The 18,114-nt window shown below is 34.7% G+C and overlaps 1 protein-coding gene across 1 annotated transcript; it reads left to right on the plus strand.

Moving 5' to 3' along the window:
- Positions 1–314: 314 nt before the first annotated feature.
- Positions 315–17,570, plus strand: LOC114750341 (protein TSS). The gene is given in 30 exon segments (XM_028938912.1): positions 315–450; positions 1,417–1,525; positions 1,665–1,726; positions 2,998–3,090; positions 4,336–4,356; positions 4,358–4,409; positions 4,520–4,846; positions 4,929–4,996; positions 5,088–5,219; positions 5,624–5,665; positions 5,867–6,391; positions 6,488–6,645; positions 6,949–7,400; positions 7,403–7,464; positions 7,567–7,629; positions 7,722–7,823; positions 8,287–8,563; positions 8,661–8,701; positions 10,218–10,310; positions 10,417–10,518; positions 10,634–10,738; positions 11,344–11,477; positions 11,846–12,029; positions 12,138–12,153; positions 12,156–12,268; positions 12,618–12,730; positions 13,189–13,276; positions 14,097–16,413; positions 16,929–16,975; positions 17,200–17,570. Coding segments are annotated over 27 exon segments (5,619 nt in total). The 5' UTR covers positions 315–450; positions 1,417–1,464; the 3' UTR covers positions 16,230–16,413; positions 16,929–16,975; positions 17,200–17,570.
- Positions 17,571–18,114: the final 544 nt, after the last annotated feature.

The raw sequence follows: 18,114 nt of genomic DNA on the forward strand, positions 1-18,114 counted from the left end.
AAAAAGAAAAAAAGGACGGAGGCAAATTGATATAAGTTAGATTTAGGAGGTGTTTGGGGATTAAAAAAAGTGCTTTTTAAAAATATTTTTTCACAAATTGAAATAAACTCTTTCATATATTTATCTCATATATTAAAAAATCACTTTTAAAATCATAGTTTCGATTCCATCCAAACGAGCTCAATATTATAAGGCCAGGAGGTCCCATAAAAGGCCAAATTGTATCATTCTGACCGTTAAATCTCAGCCCTTCCTTTCTTATCACACCATCCTCTCCTCTATATCTTTGCCTGCGTCTTCCCTTTCTCTTCCTTCAAGTGGATGAGACCTCCGTTTCCTCACAGACCAACATCACTTTCTTCTTCTTCAATGGTCATTATTCTTCACCGTCCATTATCCTCCATCTGAACTCTTTCTCTCTGTTGAAAACTCATTCTTTGGAGCACTTTGGTAATGAATATAGATTCTGTTCCTGCTTCTTCATTCAATCTATAAATAAAAATAAAGCACTTATCTTTTTTATTTCTGTTAGGTTACTGTCACGCCCTTTATCTCTTTTTCTTTTCTTTTGCGACAGAGTTCGAACCTCGCTCTCTTTTCCTGTACTGGGTCATTGAGAATTGAGGACAAATTTTCTGATTGGTTTTGAAAGTTTTAAGCTTGAAATACTTCGCTTTCATGTTCTTGCTATCTGTTTTGGCCTATTGCATTTGCTTTCCTCTGTTTGTTCTGATTCTTGGCTTCTCTTATCCTGAGTTGGTTGAATGAGGATTAAGGATAAATTTTCTGATTGGTCTTGGAAATCTGAAGTTTCAAATAATTGGGCTAGATTCTATCTTCTTGCTCGTTTCTTCTGTGTGTCCTGAACCTCTCTTATCCTCAACTGGGTTAATGAGAATTAAGCATATTTGCTTAAAATTCTTGAGTTCCCTCCTTTTCTTCCCTGAGTTACGAGCTTCTCTTATCCTGAATTGGGCTAATGAGAATCTCAAAATTTTCAGATTGAAATACTGGGTTTTTGCTTCATGGACTTTATTGTGTTTTCACCGTTCCAGAAAGCTTTATAAAGCCTCAATTTTCTAGTTCTTTAATTATTCTCATGCATTTCTTTTCTTCTCTGTCTTTTGGGCTTACCTTATCCTGAATTGGGATAATGAAGATTAAGTTCAAATTTTCTGACCAGTCTTAAAATTTTAAGCCATGGCTTTTTAATCTGCATATGGCTGTGCTTCTCTGTTTCTGTTGTGTCATAAAGCTCTAATTAGTTATGTTTATTCTTTTCTTCTGTGTTGTATCAATTAAACTTCTCTGGTCTGAATTGGGTTTAGTGAGAATTTGCATAATTTCTCTTATGAAACTTGAAATATTCACACCGATGAGGAATTAATAACTTATCCTCCTGTGTTGGTTGTACAGTGCCAGAAAGTCAAGATTTTCGACTTTTTTCAACATCAAAACTAGAAAATGGCACCAAGAAACAGCCGTGGGAAGGCCAAGGGAGAGAAAAAGAAGAAGGAAGAGAAAGGTGCGATAGAATTCTTATTATATGAATTAATCATTGTTGGTTAATTTTTCAATGAAAGCACTTATCTTAATAATAGTTTCCTCAATTTTTTTCTTCCAATTAATTGAATTTGATTTGGCTTTGTTCAACAACTACGCAGTTCTTCCAGTTGTCTTGGATGTCACCGTAAACCTTCCTGATGAAACTCATGTTACTCTCAAGGTTTGTTGCTATCAAATTGAAATTTTATTCACAAAAGTCCATCCCTTTTATTTAAACCATTATTTTATCAAGGAAGAACATAAAAAATGCTTAATATGCTTATTTTAATTGGTGCATTTCACTCATCATTAGTTAATTGCTATTTAATTAGCCACTTCCATGTCTCTTTTGTGTCAAGACCCTTCTAGGAATCTTTCGCCAATTGTGCTTTTTAATGCTCAACATATGCACCTTGTAGTCTTCAGGACAAAGTTGTTTTCTTCTTCTTCTTTTAAGATAAAAACTAAAGTGTGTGTGTGTGTTTATATATATATATTATATATTATATTATATAGACATTCTATAATTTTTTTTGTTATATCAATTTACATTCTTTTATATAATTTACCTTCATCTCACAATTTGTCTAAAATTGTAAAATAATCCGGTAAAAAATTGTATATTATAAAATTTAAGTAAACATAGGAGCAAATTTTACTTTTGTTATTACTATTTAGTTCAGAATAGATTAGAACAAACATCACTTTTAATGATTCTAAAGAAATATTAGTGAAGAAGTGGTAGCCTTTAATTAGCATCCAAACCACTAAATCAATATTGTCTTCATTTGATAACCTGCTTTATTTTTTCGGCTTATTATTTGGACCTAATTTTCAGTCAATCACGTGTTAATGTCCTCACCCACGAGTTTTTTGCGTAGAAGTTACTAATTTGTTTAGCTAAAAAACAATTTGCCAAAATATCCCACATTTATTCAACTATTCACGGAACACTGAATTTTCATATATATGACAAATTAAAATAATTATATTTTAGAAATTGATGGCTTAATTTCAATAATTTTCTGGTGCACAGGTTACTTTGACGAAAATATCTAATATTTAGCTGATGAGTTGATAGTTCCCGCCACGGAACATTAGTATTTATATTTTATAAGTTAAAGTAATATAAATTTGCATAAAAATATAACAAATATTTTTATTTATTTTTTCTATAACTTGAAACTTGTATTTTATTGTTTATTGCCAATACTTTATTGACATTCTATTAAATGATAATTGTAATAAAATATTCAACATATTAATAATAATTAGAATTGAGTGATTTATTTTATTTTTAAACTATAAAAACATAAATTATTTAGTTATTTTTAGTGCTGCTTGGCATTGGTAGAAAATGTTCTAGTTTATAATATACTTAGTTATTAATAGTTAATACTCTTTTCAGTTAAAAAAATACTACTAATAATGTTTGAGGATTTTTAATTGCAGGGAATATCAACGGACAGGATAATAGATGTTCGCCGGCTTCTATCAGTGAACACGGAGACCTGTTACATCACAAATTTTTCCCTATCACATGAGGTAAAAAAATTTGGGTGGCATTTGCAATTTTAAATTAAATAATTTAATTCTCTGGCAAAAAAAATTGATTCCTAGAAATTATTTGCTATATATATTTCTTTTTTTTTTCCTTTACTATGTTTTAATGCTAAAAAAATAAACTCAATAACGACATTATACAAGACACGATGCCGTAGTCATGTTGCTTTTTCTTTTTTCAAAAAAAGAAAGATTGCAGACATGTTTTGCTTTTATCATATATTTAAGCTGTTTTCCCTCAAAAAAGAAAAAAAATTCTTCAATTTAATTCAATTAATCCATACTTTACTCAGAAAATTTAACAGTGATGATATAAACAGATGCGAATCAAAATTAAAATTAAAATTTCACCGCTGTTATTATTGTTAAAACTTGAGGAATTAGAAATTTTCTTTGGTAAATATCATTAAGTGTTGTACGTGTTAGACCGGACATCGGGAATTCTTTCCATGATAATTTTTTTAAAAATGAAATTGGTTAAAAATATTTGTTTAGAAATTTTATTAAATTTGAATAAGTGCAATTTTCCCCCTAATTTTATGTAATATATCTTTATTTTTGTGCAAATAACTTTTGTTTTGAATACAGCTATGAATAAGTTGCACTTATTAAAAATGAGTTACATATTAGATACCTTGCCCAATAAAATTTTTAAATATGTACTTTTTACCAAATTTTTCTTTCTTTTATTTTCATTTACGAAATGTGAATTTAACACTTTAAAAGAAAGATTAAATTTGAACAACTGAATATTATTCAACTGCCTCTGGTTAAAAAAAAAAAAGAATTGACACACTCTCTATTTCATCAAACAATAATTATTAGTAATACGTGATCACCGTTAGAGTATGCAAATCAGAGGATTTCCAACTTCCAATTTCTTACAATATATGTTAAAAAAGATCATAGTTATTTTATCGATTTATTTACATTGGAAAAGCTTAAAGCCTTAAACTTTTAATTAAAGCCTTAAACTTTTAATTTTTATCCAGCCTTATTTTTTATTTCTATTACTTAAACTAGCCTAAAGTGGTGAAATAATAAGGTCAAAGAATAAAAGTGGGGAAATATAAATAAGAGGATTTTTGTTTGCCAACTATTTTTTTTTTTAACCGTGGTTTTGCCCACTAAATAAGAGCGTTTTTTTTTTTTTGGAACTTGAAATAAGAGGGTATTTTAGGCCTTGCATAATTGTTGATGTTTGCTGATCTCATTGGGGTAACGCAGGCGAGAGGCGCACGGCTAAAGACACACGGTGGACGTTTCTGCATTGAAGCCTTGCGTCCTAACTTTATTCGAAGGTTAATATTAATTTTTTTAATCGATGATTTATATTGATCAATATTAAGTGTTTGCTGCACGACGTCGTCTGGGTCGTCTTCTTCCTCTGACTTCTGAATTTCTGACGCAGAGGATTACGATGAAGAGCGAGCAGTGGCCCACGTCAGACGATTGCTTGACATCGTGGCATGCACGACCAGCTTCGGCCCGTCGCCGCCGCCGAGCAAGGATAGCCCGAAGCCTGATGCCTCGAAAAATGCAACCTCCACCACTCCGAAGTCCACGAAGTCTCCAGCGCCGCCGCCAATGGCGGCAGAGAACAACGTCGATACTACCAAACAAACATCGAAAGACGCGGCGGCAGTTGACGGAGACGGCGACATGAGCTATTCCATGCCTAAGCTTGGGAACTTCTACGAGTTTTTCTCTCTTTCCCATCTCATTCCGCCTCTCCAATGTACTCCTTTCAATCTCACTTGTTCTTTTAGATTTATCTGTTTTCTATAGGAGCTAGACATTGTAATAAGTTATCAATACAGATATAAAGAGAGCAGCACGACGGCAAGTTGAAGAGATATCAGAGGCTGATTATCTCTTTTCACTTGATGTAAGACCTCGTTTTTCTCATCACTCTGGTGTTTCGCTTTAGAGCGAAGATTACGAAGAAAATTATAATGATGATATTCTTTTATACTCAGGTCAAGCTGTGTAATGGAAAAGTGGTCCACGTTGAAGCATGCAGAAAGGGATTTTACAGTGTTGGAAAGCAGCGGATATTGAGTCATAATCTCGTTGATTTGTTACGACAGCTAAGTAGAGCGTTTGAAAATGTCAGTATTCCTTTGATTAATCTTGAATTGCTTCTCCTGTGAAACCCGAGTTTAGGCGTTCAAAGTTCAAACTTTTAATACGTTGTCTGCTATAAAAAGAATAGGCTCTCATTCTTCGAATAAATTGCAGAGTTGCTATTTCCTATTTTCTGATTGATATGGATTACGTTATGTTCCTAAGTTACGCAGGAACACAACAGATGAATTGGCTATCCTCCGATAATTACTAGTCAGTCTTGTGAAAATACAAATCTTTTGATTGCTGTATATTTTTAATTTCAAATTCCGTAAGATGAAATTCCACGACAAGACCTCAGCATTTAAACTGAATATATTCCATCATGTTTCTTGTGTTTCAGCTAATGAAACTCCGCAATTTATGATTCTTATTTCTCAAATTTCAGGCCTATGACGATCTCATGAAGGCATTTTCGGAGCGTAACAAGGTAATACCCCATATATATATATATATATATTTTGGGTTTCTTCACCTGTTTTACGTTTATTATACTATTATTTATATCTTGCTATATAATTTGTGATTGCACGTTTAATCTAATTTATCCTTTTGTAAGCTATAAATTCTGCTTAGCCCATATAGTGACAAATTCAATTATTTTTCTCTTGTTTTCCCGTGGTCTCTTCAGTTTGGGAACCTCCCATATGGCTTCAGAGCCAACACATGGCTTGTTCCTCCTGTTGCAGCACAATCGCCAGCAGCATTCCCTCCTCTTCCTATGGAGGATGAAAATTGGGGCGGAAATGGCGGTGGTCTCGGTAAAGATGGAGAATGTGATTTGATTCCATGGGCAAATGAGTTTTCATTTATTGCATCTATGCCTTGCAAAACAGCAGAAGAAAGGCAGGTTCGAGACAGAAAGGCATTCCTTCTTCACAGCTTATTCGTTGATGTTGCCATTTTCAGAGCTATTAAGGCTGTTCAGCGTGTAATGGGACAGCCACATTTAATCTATTCAGATGTAAACAATAATGTTCTTTACACTGAGAGAATAGGCGACTTGAGTATCAGGGTTCTCAAAGATGCTTCTGTTGCAAGCTCTAAGATTGATACTAAAATTGATGGAGTTGCAGCCACTGGTGTGAATCAAAAAGATCTGGTAGAGCGAAATCTTCTGAAAGGGATTACTGCTGATGAGAATACTGCTGCCCATGTATGATACTTATTTGATGCTGAAAATGATTGGTCAACTTGGTCAGTATGCCTGCTTCTTTTCTAGCAAAATTAATGAACTGTTTCTTGACTGCAGGATATTACGACATTAAGTGTCATCAATGTGAGATATTGCGGTTACATAGTTGTTGTGAAAGTTGCGGGAAGAGAGAGTGGAATTGTCAATTCTTCGTCTCAACATACTGAATTGCTTGATCAGCCAGAAGGTGGTGCCAATGCACTCAACATTAACAGGTTGCCCTTAATTCTGATATGTTAACACAGTTTACATAATACTCATGATCAATTATATATGTTCTCTATCTTTTCCACTTTATTATGTCTTTCCTCTCATGTACATTTTTCCTTGTGATTATTTAATTAGCTTGAGGCTAAAATTGAGAACTAGCCAGTTCTAAATAGATGCATCTAGCGGTTGTTCTTTGTTGGACTGAGCTGTGCGCTGGCATTGTTCTCTCTTCGTTAGTAGGATGGTTGATCCAGTTGTTGTTCATGACAAAATCACAGGGGTGATAATTATTATATTGTTCCTTGCAGTTTGAGATTACTTCTTCACAACGCAACACAATCAGAGAACAATAGGCTGATGATTCAAGCACGTGAAGAACTTGGTGCTTCCCAAGCTTTTGTGGAAAGACTGATTAAAGAAAGCCTTGCCAAGCTTGAGGAAGAGGAGCCTAATTTGGACAATTTTGTGAGATGGGAACTTGGAGCCTGTTGGATACAGCATTTGCAGGACCAAAACAATACAGAAAAAGATAAAAAACCATCTTCTGAGAAGGCTAAGAATGAAATGAAGGTCGAGGGTCTTGGCAAACCCCTTAAAGTTCTCAAGAATAGCAAAAAGAAATCTGATTTAACCAATCATAAATTGGAATCTGAGAACTCGAGATCTCATGCGTGTGTTAATGGGGAGGTTGAAAGTACCATGTTGCCCTCAATAGAATCCCAGAATCAAGCTACAGCCGCAGAAAATGAGCTTTTGCTGAAGGCATGTTGCCTGAAGAAGCTTTTTCTCGGTTAAAGGAATCAGGAACTGGACTTCACTGCAAGGTACTGTCACCTAGGTCTCATAAGGCATTATCGAGGTTTTTAACATTTGAACTAGGTTGTTTCATCAATCATCTTAACTGAACTTATTCATGTTACTAACAGTCTATGCAAGACCTCATTGACATGTCTCAGAAATATTACACAGATGTTGCTCTCCCAAAATTGGTAATGACTGAAAAATTGGTTAATTTTCTGATTTTTCTTCCAGCTTATAAATTTACGTTGATTGTGATTTCACTATGTATTACGCAAAACAGGTGGCAGACTTTGGCTCATTGGAACTTTCTCCAGTTGATGGCCGCACCCTGACTGATTTTATGCATACTAGGGGTCTAAAGATGCGTTCTCTTGGACATGTTGTGAGTGCTCTAAACTTTTCTTTGCATATAACTGCACTTTAAATGTCGATGAAAAGAAGCTCTTTTGAGTTTCTCAGAGCTGAGCGTAGTCCTGCTTCAATCTTCTACGGATCCTCTTCATGAAATGTAGGCTGTATTTTAGTGTCATCATCTACTATAATATTTCTATTTCTTTAAGGACAACCTTAATAAGCCAATGAGGGTACCCAGCAATTTACTCTCTTGGGATTTTAATCACTTAATCAGCCAATCAATGTAGGCTCTCTTTAAGTGATTTTACAAGTATCAATTTTTCACTCATGCTTAAATTTTGCTTGTCGCTTTGGTTTTCAAGGGCTTTAAATCCAAGGACTAAAAGGCAGAAGGACTTTGTATCTTGGGATTTGAATCACTTGTGGATTTGTTTGTTTGTTTTTGTTTTTACAATATCGTATGCTAATTTGTCTATTGGTTTTCTTCACAGGTGAAACTTTCAGAAAAGCTGTCACATGTGCAATCACTCTGTATTCATGAGATGATAGTTCGAGCTTTTAAACACATCTTGCAGGCTGTTATTGCTGCTGTTACTGATAAAGAGAAATTGGCTGTATCAATAGCTGGTGCACTGAATGTGCTGCTTGGTGTTCCCAAAAATGAAGAATTACATAAATCATGCAATATCCACCCTCTGGTATGGGAATGGCTGGAGGTTTTTCTGAAGAAGCGATATGATTGGCATCTTAGCAGCTCAAACTACGAAGATGTGAGGATGTTTGCAATTCTACGTGGGTTATCTGTCACAAGGTACTGAATCATACACATATAGATTGGCTTATAGTTTCTGCTCAAACTACGAAGATGTGAGGAAGTTTGCAATTCTACGTGGGTTATGTCACAAGGTACTGAATCATACACAATAGACTTATAGTTTCTGATGTGGTTTGCATAGATTTCATTACGCATGGAGTCTCAAAGCTGCACCTTTTTCATTTGAAGCAATTTTGTTTATACAGATGTCCAAATTTTGTAATTTCTTGTGAATTACAGACTGTTAATAGACTCTTATTATAGGGATTGGAAACAGATAAAGACTTGTAGAGGTTATTTGAATTTGGTGGTCACTTGCCGTGCATCTGAAATTGAAATGTTTTCTCTTCGCAAAAAAAAAAAAAAAAAGAAGAAGAAGAAGAAATTGAAATGTTTTCTCACATTGATATGCCAATTGTATGGGCAGTTGTTTGTTGCATATGATATCTTGATGGCTTTTCCGACACAATTAGAGTAATCATATCATGAGAAAGTGGTCCCTATATATATGTGATTCTTGTCATGAACTTAGCAGACCCATTTTCTTGTACTGTCTGATAGATATTTGTTAGAGCAAAATACACTGATCGCCCTTCTATTTTACCTCAGTTGCAGAAACTTCCCATCTATTCTGAAAACGTATGTAAATCTCTTTAAAATTAAAATGTATGTTATACAAACCTCCCTCCTATATTTAAGATTCCATTTCCACCCTATTAAGTTTGACCTTAAATTATTTGTTTGACCAAAATGCCCCTTTTTAACTTAATAATTATTTAGATATTTATATTTTCCAAAAAATGTTTTTATAAAATCAAAAAATAATTCTAATACATATATTTTTAAAATTTCTAATATGTTAGAAAATTTATTAATTTCAATCCAAATCATAAAATTTTATAATTTTAATATTTTATCACATTCATTGGAAATTATTTACTTTGATTTCTTTTAAATTATAAAAACATATTTCAAATACATAGTTTTTGTCTATCGTAAAGTTTAAATGATACAAGTCTGAAAGATTTTATAAATTATTTCAATTTATAATTCAAAAATTTTAAGTACATCTTTATTGCAAAAATTTATAAACATATTTAGTTAAGTATATATATTTATTGAAAAAATTAGTTAAATTTTTAATCGAGTCTTTTATGTTTGCCTTAACTAAGTAAAATTCGTGTAACTGCAAAAGTAGAATTTAGGAATTTATTAGAATGGGGTTAAAATAGTAAATCAAATTTATTTTTATATAAATTTCAGTTAAAAATAATATTTTTAGAATATTTTTAGAATATTCCTAATGGTGTTAATTAATTGAACTAAACTGTATATTTTTAAAATAGAGGGGAGGTCTATGTAATTGATACAAATTAAAAAAGTAGTCAGAATATTTTACTCTATTTATTATTGTTAGGCTCTTGGAGATATGTTGTATCATATTTCCTTTTCCTATCTTTTATAAAAATAAATATTTATACTTTCAATGATGTCATATCTATGCATGCATGTCCAACAAATAAACATACTTAAATATGTAATACATTTATCAGATGTCATTTTAAGCAGTCTATCATTGACAAGTTGTTGCTTAACATCTTATGCTAGGTGGGCATTGAGCTTGTTCCAAGGGATTTTGATATGGACTCCCCAACTCCATTCCATAAATCTGATATTGTCAGCTTGGTCCCGGTTCACAAGGTAAAGGACAGGACAGGGCAAGATATATATTTGTTCTTTTGCATGTCTTGAAATTATTTGAATTTTTCCATATTTAACATGTGATGGGTATTTTGATCCTTTGCAGCAAGCAGCTTGCTCTTCTGCAGACGGAAGGCAGCTACTAGAGTCATCCAAAACAGCTTTAGACAAGGGAAAACTTGAAGACGCAGTTACCTATGGGACAAAGGTATGCATCTTCAAAACTCTTTGCTGGGATATCTGTGAAAAATCGGCAAGCTGCTTCAGTAGTTGTTTCATGTTAGTCTTGTTGTATGGCAACTAATATAATTTGTTTGTAACAGGCTCTTGCCAAGCTGGTTGCAGTTTGTGGCCCTTATCATCGGATGACGGCGGGAGCATATAGCCTCCTTGCTGTAGTTTTATATCACACCGGAGACTTTAATCAGGTTTTTCATATTGTCATTCGTGTTTTGGTGTTAGTAAGATATTGTTGCATCTGAAACCAAAGTTGCTTTCGCAGCAGTCACAATTTAGATCTAGATCATAAAACGTCTGATTGACATTATCATTCTCTTGCGTTAATTCAAGTACTGACTTGCATCATTATGTAAATTTTATGAAATGACTACATGTGTTATTGACATTATCATCCTCTTGGATTGTATTCGCTTGTGGCTTTTTGTTTGATGTCATGACTTTAATCTTAACACTAATTGTGGCTTTAATATAAGAATATATGTGTGTGTGTGTGGATATATATATATATCTATATCTTTATTTTAAACATTATCTATAATTATTAGGATTTTGTGATCCTTCATCTTGTCATACTTTGTTACGTTTTGTTGCCTTCATAGAATGCATAGCCGATTTATATAAATGAACATATGTTGTAACCGGAGTACTGGAAGAGGAGGGGAAGCGGAAAGTTAATCTGTTAACATTTATTATAAACATGTCAGAGAAGCACTTTAGCAAATGCACAAGTGAGAGTATTTGCTTATACCCATTGGAGATATAATTAAGATTAAGAAGTTCGCTCTATTGACAGGCCACAATTTATCAACAAAAAGCCCTGGATATCAATGAGAGAGAATTAGGCCTGGATCACCCAGATACGATGAAGAGTTATGGGGATCTTGCAGTTTTCTATTACAGACTTCAACACACAGAGCTGGCTCTGAAGTATGTTTCTTTTTCTTTTTTGGGTGCAACACGCTGATGGTGAATAATTTACATGCTTCAATTATATAGTCCGGGTTTTGACCTGATATGAATTACTTTTACTTCGTTTTAACTTAAAAAAAAAAATTATTAAAAGGTGGAGAGAAGTTTAAAATATCCTATATCCTTACCTCTTGCTGTCTACCGGACAAGATAATCTAGTATTCATTTACACAGTAAAACCAGTAGTAATGATAACAAGTATTGTATTGACTGCATAAAGAGTTTTCTGGATTTCATATTTATATATAACTATATATAAAATACGCTGCTTTCATTTTTTGTCCTGATTGTTTTTCTCAACTTGGCTCTTCTACTGTTATTAATAGGTACGTAAAACGTGCCTTATATCTTCTGCATCTGACATGTGGCCCATCTCATCCAAATACTGCTGCCACTTATATTAATGTGGCTATGATGGAGGAAGGTCTCGGAAATGTGCATGTTGCTCTAAGATATCTTCACAAAGCTTTAAAGTGCAACAAACGGTTGCTTGGTCCAGATCATATTCAGGTTTGATAAGTTCCTCTTTGTTGCTCGACTTTGCCAAGGTTCATGTGAAAAATAGGAGGGAACTGTATAATGACATCGGCATATTCATTGAATGATGGTTATCTGCAGACAGCTGCAAGTTATCATGCATAGCTATAGCACTCTCATTGATGGAGGCATACCCATTGAGCGTGCAGCATGAGCAAACAACTTTGCAAATTCTGCGGGCAAAACTTGGCCCAGATGATTTGCGCACACAGGTATATTCTATATATCAACCAGTCTTTTAGAATGCAATCATGTGATATGAGTACTACTCAAAATAACTAAAGCGATATGAATATTTTATACAAATATTATGAAAAAATAATAATAATAAAAAACCCCATGGACCTGGCTGCATGGTTAGGATGTCTGTCCTGGTTTACCCAAATTTGGCCCTTTTTAATTGTTGGCCCAGCCCAAATTGACCAGAGCATGTTGGGTACACGGGGCAAACTGAACCCTGGTGCACCAATTAAACTTATTATTTTCCTTCTGTCTACAGCAGGTATGATAGCTAGCTACTTTCAATTTTGCATATACTGAGTTTTCTGATAAACACTACAGGATGCAGCTGCTTGGCTTGAATATTTTGAGTCCAAGGCTTTTGAACAGCAAGAAGCTGCACGAAATGGTACTAGGAAACCTGATGCTTCAATTGCTAGTAAAGGCCACCTAAGGTATGTCTAACTCTTCTTAGTCAATCTTGATCTCATACTTCTTTGGCTGATCTCTGTGTTTTGAAGCCTGGTTGCCACTTTTATTTGCTGTTTGTCTCATAATATTAGTATCAAGTTATTGTACTGAAAGTTGTCTCATTTAATTTCGTTGGGGATTGATGTGATTGTTGCGTTCTTTGATGTCTCTTTTAATTGAATACCAATAGATCATTTTATTGTTCCATTGGTGATCTTATGACTTTCGGGAACATGACATGTTTTTTATATATTGTGAACTGTCTTCTTAACAATGCATGATCATGGACGGAGATCTGCTTAAATGGTTATGGTGCTGCTACATTATGTTTTCTTTGTGGTTCCACGTTGATAACTGATGTACATACTCCACACACATAGAGACACAAAAATGCACGTGTAACATACGTACTGATTTCTTATATTCCCATGGAATGTGTCAGTGTGTCAGATCTGCTTGACTACATCAATCCCAATAATGATGCCAAAGGGAGAGATATGGCAATGAAGAGAAGAAGTCATACAACAAAGGTATGTTGCAGATTTGCAGGAAACTAATTTTGACTAATCAGTTTGAGTTGCTTTCGAACACATATAGAAGGATTGCCTGATCTATGATCACATTTCCCACCTCCTACTTACATTCTTTCTGTCATCGCTGCTATTACTTGACTGGGGCTCTTTTGAGTTCTTTGATTGATTGATTGATTGATTGATCAATGTGCAATCTTCTGAATCCAACTTCTTTAACTAATTCAAATGCTCAAATGCATCAACGAGAAATATCATACACGGCAACCTTAGAATAAATCAAGTAAACAAAAGGCCCCTTTTTATCTGAATATTGATTTTGGTTCCCCTTTCTGATCTAAGCATTGCATATGGCGTAAGTCTGTAAGATGTGAGGTGCAACAAGTAAGCTTTGTCTTAAATATGTTGTCAGGTGCACAATTCTGTAAAAGTAATAATAAAATCCTTGGTCAAATAGATGACATACTTTCAGTTGAAAAAGGAACGAGTAGATATTCGGCTAACACGCTTCTTTAGGAAGGATTAATCCTTATTATTGATGGGAATTATTATATCAAGGATAAATTTATAAGACACAGCTGCTATGACTAAACCCTCTTTACTTTTTGTTTTTAACACAGTTGTAAGACGTAAACAATTCCAATCAATGTGGAATGAGAGATAGGACCAGATTAGTTTATAGGCAAAAAGGAAAGCTATTGAGTACTGCAAATCTATACAATGCATGAAGGTTCATACCATTTTGAATTATTGAAATATGGCAACTTGCACCCATCTCTTCTGTAATATCGCTCTATATGAATTTTCATTAATTTGACAGCTGAGGGTGAAATCCTACCAAAACATTGGCGCTGCAAGTTCTGATGAGTCTTCAAAGGAAATGCCAAAAGAGCCTTCAGATGAAGAGACCTCTACAACTGAACCAGGAGGTGGGGCAGATGCCGAGCAGGAGATCAACTCTGCACCTGAGTCAGAACAGTCAAATTTAGAGAAGACTTCAGACGAGAAGCTAAAAGGTTCGGTTGAAATTTTGCCTGATGCACACGCTGATGGGGAGGATGGTTGGCAACCAGTTCAAAGACCAAGATCAGCTGGATCATATGGCCGGAGACTGAAGCAAAGACGGGCAGCAATTAGCAAGATTTATTGTTATCAGAAGAAGAATGCAGAGGCTGACATGGATTATCCTTTGAATAAGGGTACGAATCAGAATAGCAGGATTTACTTTTTGAAAAAACGAACCATATCCCAAGGGGGTCACACAGAGAACCAAAATGTGAGCATAACCCAAGGCAATAAATATGGAAGGAAAGTAGTCAAAGCTGTAACATATAGGGTGAAGTCCACACCTTCATCTGGTACAAAGGATACATCGGGAGCTGGTGACAAGCTATTCAGTTCTCATTCAGAACCTGATTCAAATTCTGCACCTAATGATGCAAATCCAGTGAAGGCTTCAATCGTTAGTCTTGGAAAATCTCCTTCATACAAGGAAGTAGCGTTGGCTCCACCAGGTACAATTTCCTTGTTGCAGGTCAGTAATCCCCAGAGTGAGACTTCTGCTAGTGATGGACTTGATGTTGGCAAACATTACGAGGAAGAGGATACTGAAGCAAATTCAAATGTTAACACAACCCCAGAAGAGGTAAAAGATAAAATAGAGAAGGACAATTCCTTATCAGATTCAGTGGGGGATTCACAAAAGGATAATAAAGTTACTAAGGAGAAAGAGGAAACTCAACTGACTGATGCTGTGGAAGATAACTGTGAGAGTATTGAGGGACTTGAAGCCAGAGATGTTGATGATCATAAAGGAGTAGATAATACCATAGAGATTGATGTAGTCAATGATATTGTGGATTCTCACAGTCAAGAACCTGATGCAAATGATTCATCTGGCAGCTTTGAATTGTGTAGCCCACAATCTCCATCAGAATCCCATGATAGTACAAATGTCATCTCACAAGGAGGTGAAGATTTGAGGCTCAACATACCACCATCAAGCCCAACTGATGTCCGTGGCATCCCATACAAGAAATTGTCTGCATCTGCGGCTCCTTTTAACCCATCACCAGCCATTGCACGGGCTGCACCGGTTCCCATGAACATAACCCTTCCTTCTGGCCCTGGTGCTGTTCCAACAATTGGCCCCTGGCCAGTAAACATGAATATTCACCCTGGGCCTGCAACCGTGTTATCACCAGTTAACCCAATATGTTCATCTCCTCATCATGCATACCCATCGCCTCCTCCAACGCCAAATATGATTCAACCATTGCCTTTTATATATCCTCCTTATACTCAACCTCAACCAGTGCCAACTAGCACCTTTCCAGTCACAAGCAGTGCGTTTCATGCCAATCATTTCACATGGCAATGTAACGTGAACCCTAGCATATCCAAGTTCAGCCCCAATGCTGTTTGGCCTGGTATTCATCCTGTGGAATTTCCGCATCCAGCACCTGTGGTTCAACCAATACCTGAATCTACTATGGAACAACAAGCGCAGTTTCATGGTTCTGAGAGTCCAAGTTCAGCTTCAGTTTTGCCAGAAGATATTGATAATCTTAGGGAATCTAAGAAAGAGGTGACAGTTCTTGCTCCAGAGACTAGAGAAGATGAAGTGGTCAGACTAGGTTCAGAAAGTATACAGGAAAATGGTAATCCAAGTCACAATGGGAATGAAGCTGGAGGGAACAAGCTAGGTCCTAACATTGGCTCAAATGACTGCACTAATAGTAGCAATAAGAACACAGAGAGTGAGAAAACCTTCAGCATTTTGATGAGGGGGAGGAGAAACCGGAAGCAGACTCTGAGAATGCCAATAAGTTTGCTCAATCGACCCTATGGCTCACAATCGTTTAAAGTTTTTTATAACCGTGTGGTTAGAGGAAGTGATTCCCCCAAGTCCATCAACATTTCTTCCAGTAAAGATTGTACAGCAACTGCATAATCTGCTATGTTCTCAGGTGTTTCTATGGAAGTGTGGCAGAATAATTTGCAGACAGAGAAGAAAGAGGCCTTGTAATTTCAGATACAAAGTTTGAAGTGATAGTTCGATTATTATTAGCATTTTGAATCACAGAATGCTCTGCCTTGTCAACTTTGTTGCTGCGCTGACTTTTGTGGAGAATCTGGTAGGTCTTTTACTTCTACTTTCAAATCTCCCTTTCTGTCTTAAGTTTTCTTTCCTTTTTTTAAGTTTTTACTTGTGCTTACAATTTCTCTAATATCCTCAAGATAGATATTTTTACTAGTCTAGTTTCAGTTAGATCAATCATGCACCCCTTATTTTAAAAAAAAAATAAATTAAACAAATTGAAATTGTTCTTTTGTGACTCTAAGACTTGATGAGATTTAGCTATCATATTTTCTAAGTATTGTTTTTATTTAATGATTAGAGAGCTAATATTACTTTCATTTACACTAGAATGACTAAATTTGCTCTAATACATCGGTGTAATGTTTCTCTGATTAAAAGTAAAGAAACGTGATTACTTTCTCAAGTGAACTAAGGAGACAATAAGTGCAATATAGTCGTATGTTTTTCATAAAGTGCTGTAACACAGTATACTATATGGATTCGACTTTTATTTATTAGCCATTTAGATTTAACTTAGCCTGAATCATATTATTTTACAAAATTTTTCAGATGCATCTCTTGAGATGGAGGACTGGAGACTTGTTTATCAATCCGAGGTACTATCTCATCTACAAAACTAGAGCTTTTTATTTTTATCTCTTTTAATTTTTTTTTTTTTACGGTCATTTGTTCTGCCAACTCACATTTCTGTAGAATTTATTTGAACTCTTGATTTGTTGCTCAGTTGGCATGTGACAAATTTTCTCATAAGATAAGTTGCACGTAGAACTTTGTTTTTACTATTCAGCTTCATAATATTTTGCATTTGGACCACATACAGGAAGTAGAACAGTTGCTGCAGCTGAAGTCAATTCATATATGGGACTTTGATGTTTCAACCCTCCATCTTGATCCTCTTTATTTCATTGATCGATCTACCACATATTTGCCCCCTACGCTACCGTCACTATTCAATTTTAAAGATTCAGTGTCACCTTCAAGGTGAAAATTTTGATTCATATGTAGTCAGGAAATTTTGATATAATAAATTACATGAGTAAAGGAGTTCTATTTTTAATTACTTTTTGATCACTGTTTTGTTAATTAATTTGGTTCAATTGTATATATCTTCTCTATTTATTGCTTGTTTTCTCTGTTTGTTGACTTGCGTTTTCGATGATGTCATCAATAAAAGCAGAAGTTTATAGTTAATTCTTGTTGATATTGAGAAGACAAGAGGAAACAAAATGAAAAAGAAATAGTACAAGCAAAAGAAGCACGTTTGACTTCAGCAATAAATTTAAAAGGTAAAGTTCTTCATGGGTTTACTTGAAAGGAAAAGAAAGAATCTCTTTAGAAAAGCCTAGAATATGATCAAAAACTTCTAATGAGATTCACTTGTGATATTCATTGGTGATCAATTTGTTCTATCTAAACTTGTTTGGGAAACTCCTCTAAGCATTTAAACAAAAGTTTTTACACAATTACAGGCAAAACTCTTATCATGTACTTACCTCGTACAGTACAAAATCACTTAAAATAAGCTATTAAAAATCACTTATCTAACACAAATTATGTATACCTTTAGTCAGATGACTTGGGAAGGGGGATTCTCGAACAGGATCCATTGGAAAGCTTGGAGGCAGAGATTGTGTCTCTGACCTTTTCAGATATGCCAATACTTCCAGGATGATAGTTGCAACAATTACTATACTAACAAGGAATCCATAGCCTATTCTCCAATCACTACTTTAAA

Source organism: Neltuma alba, unplaced genomic scaffold (genome assembly GCF_004799145.2).
Source record: "Neltuma alba isolate B1F8T4 unplaced genomic scaffold, ASM479914v2 tig00006419_pilon, whole genome shotgun sequence".
NCBI lineage: Eukaryota > Viridiplantae > Streptophyta > Magnoliopsida > Fabales > Fabaceae > Neltuma > Neltuma alba.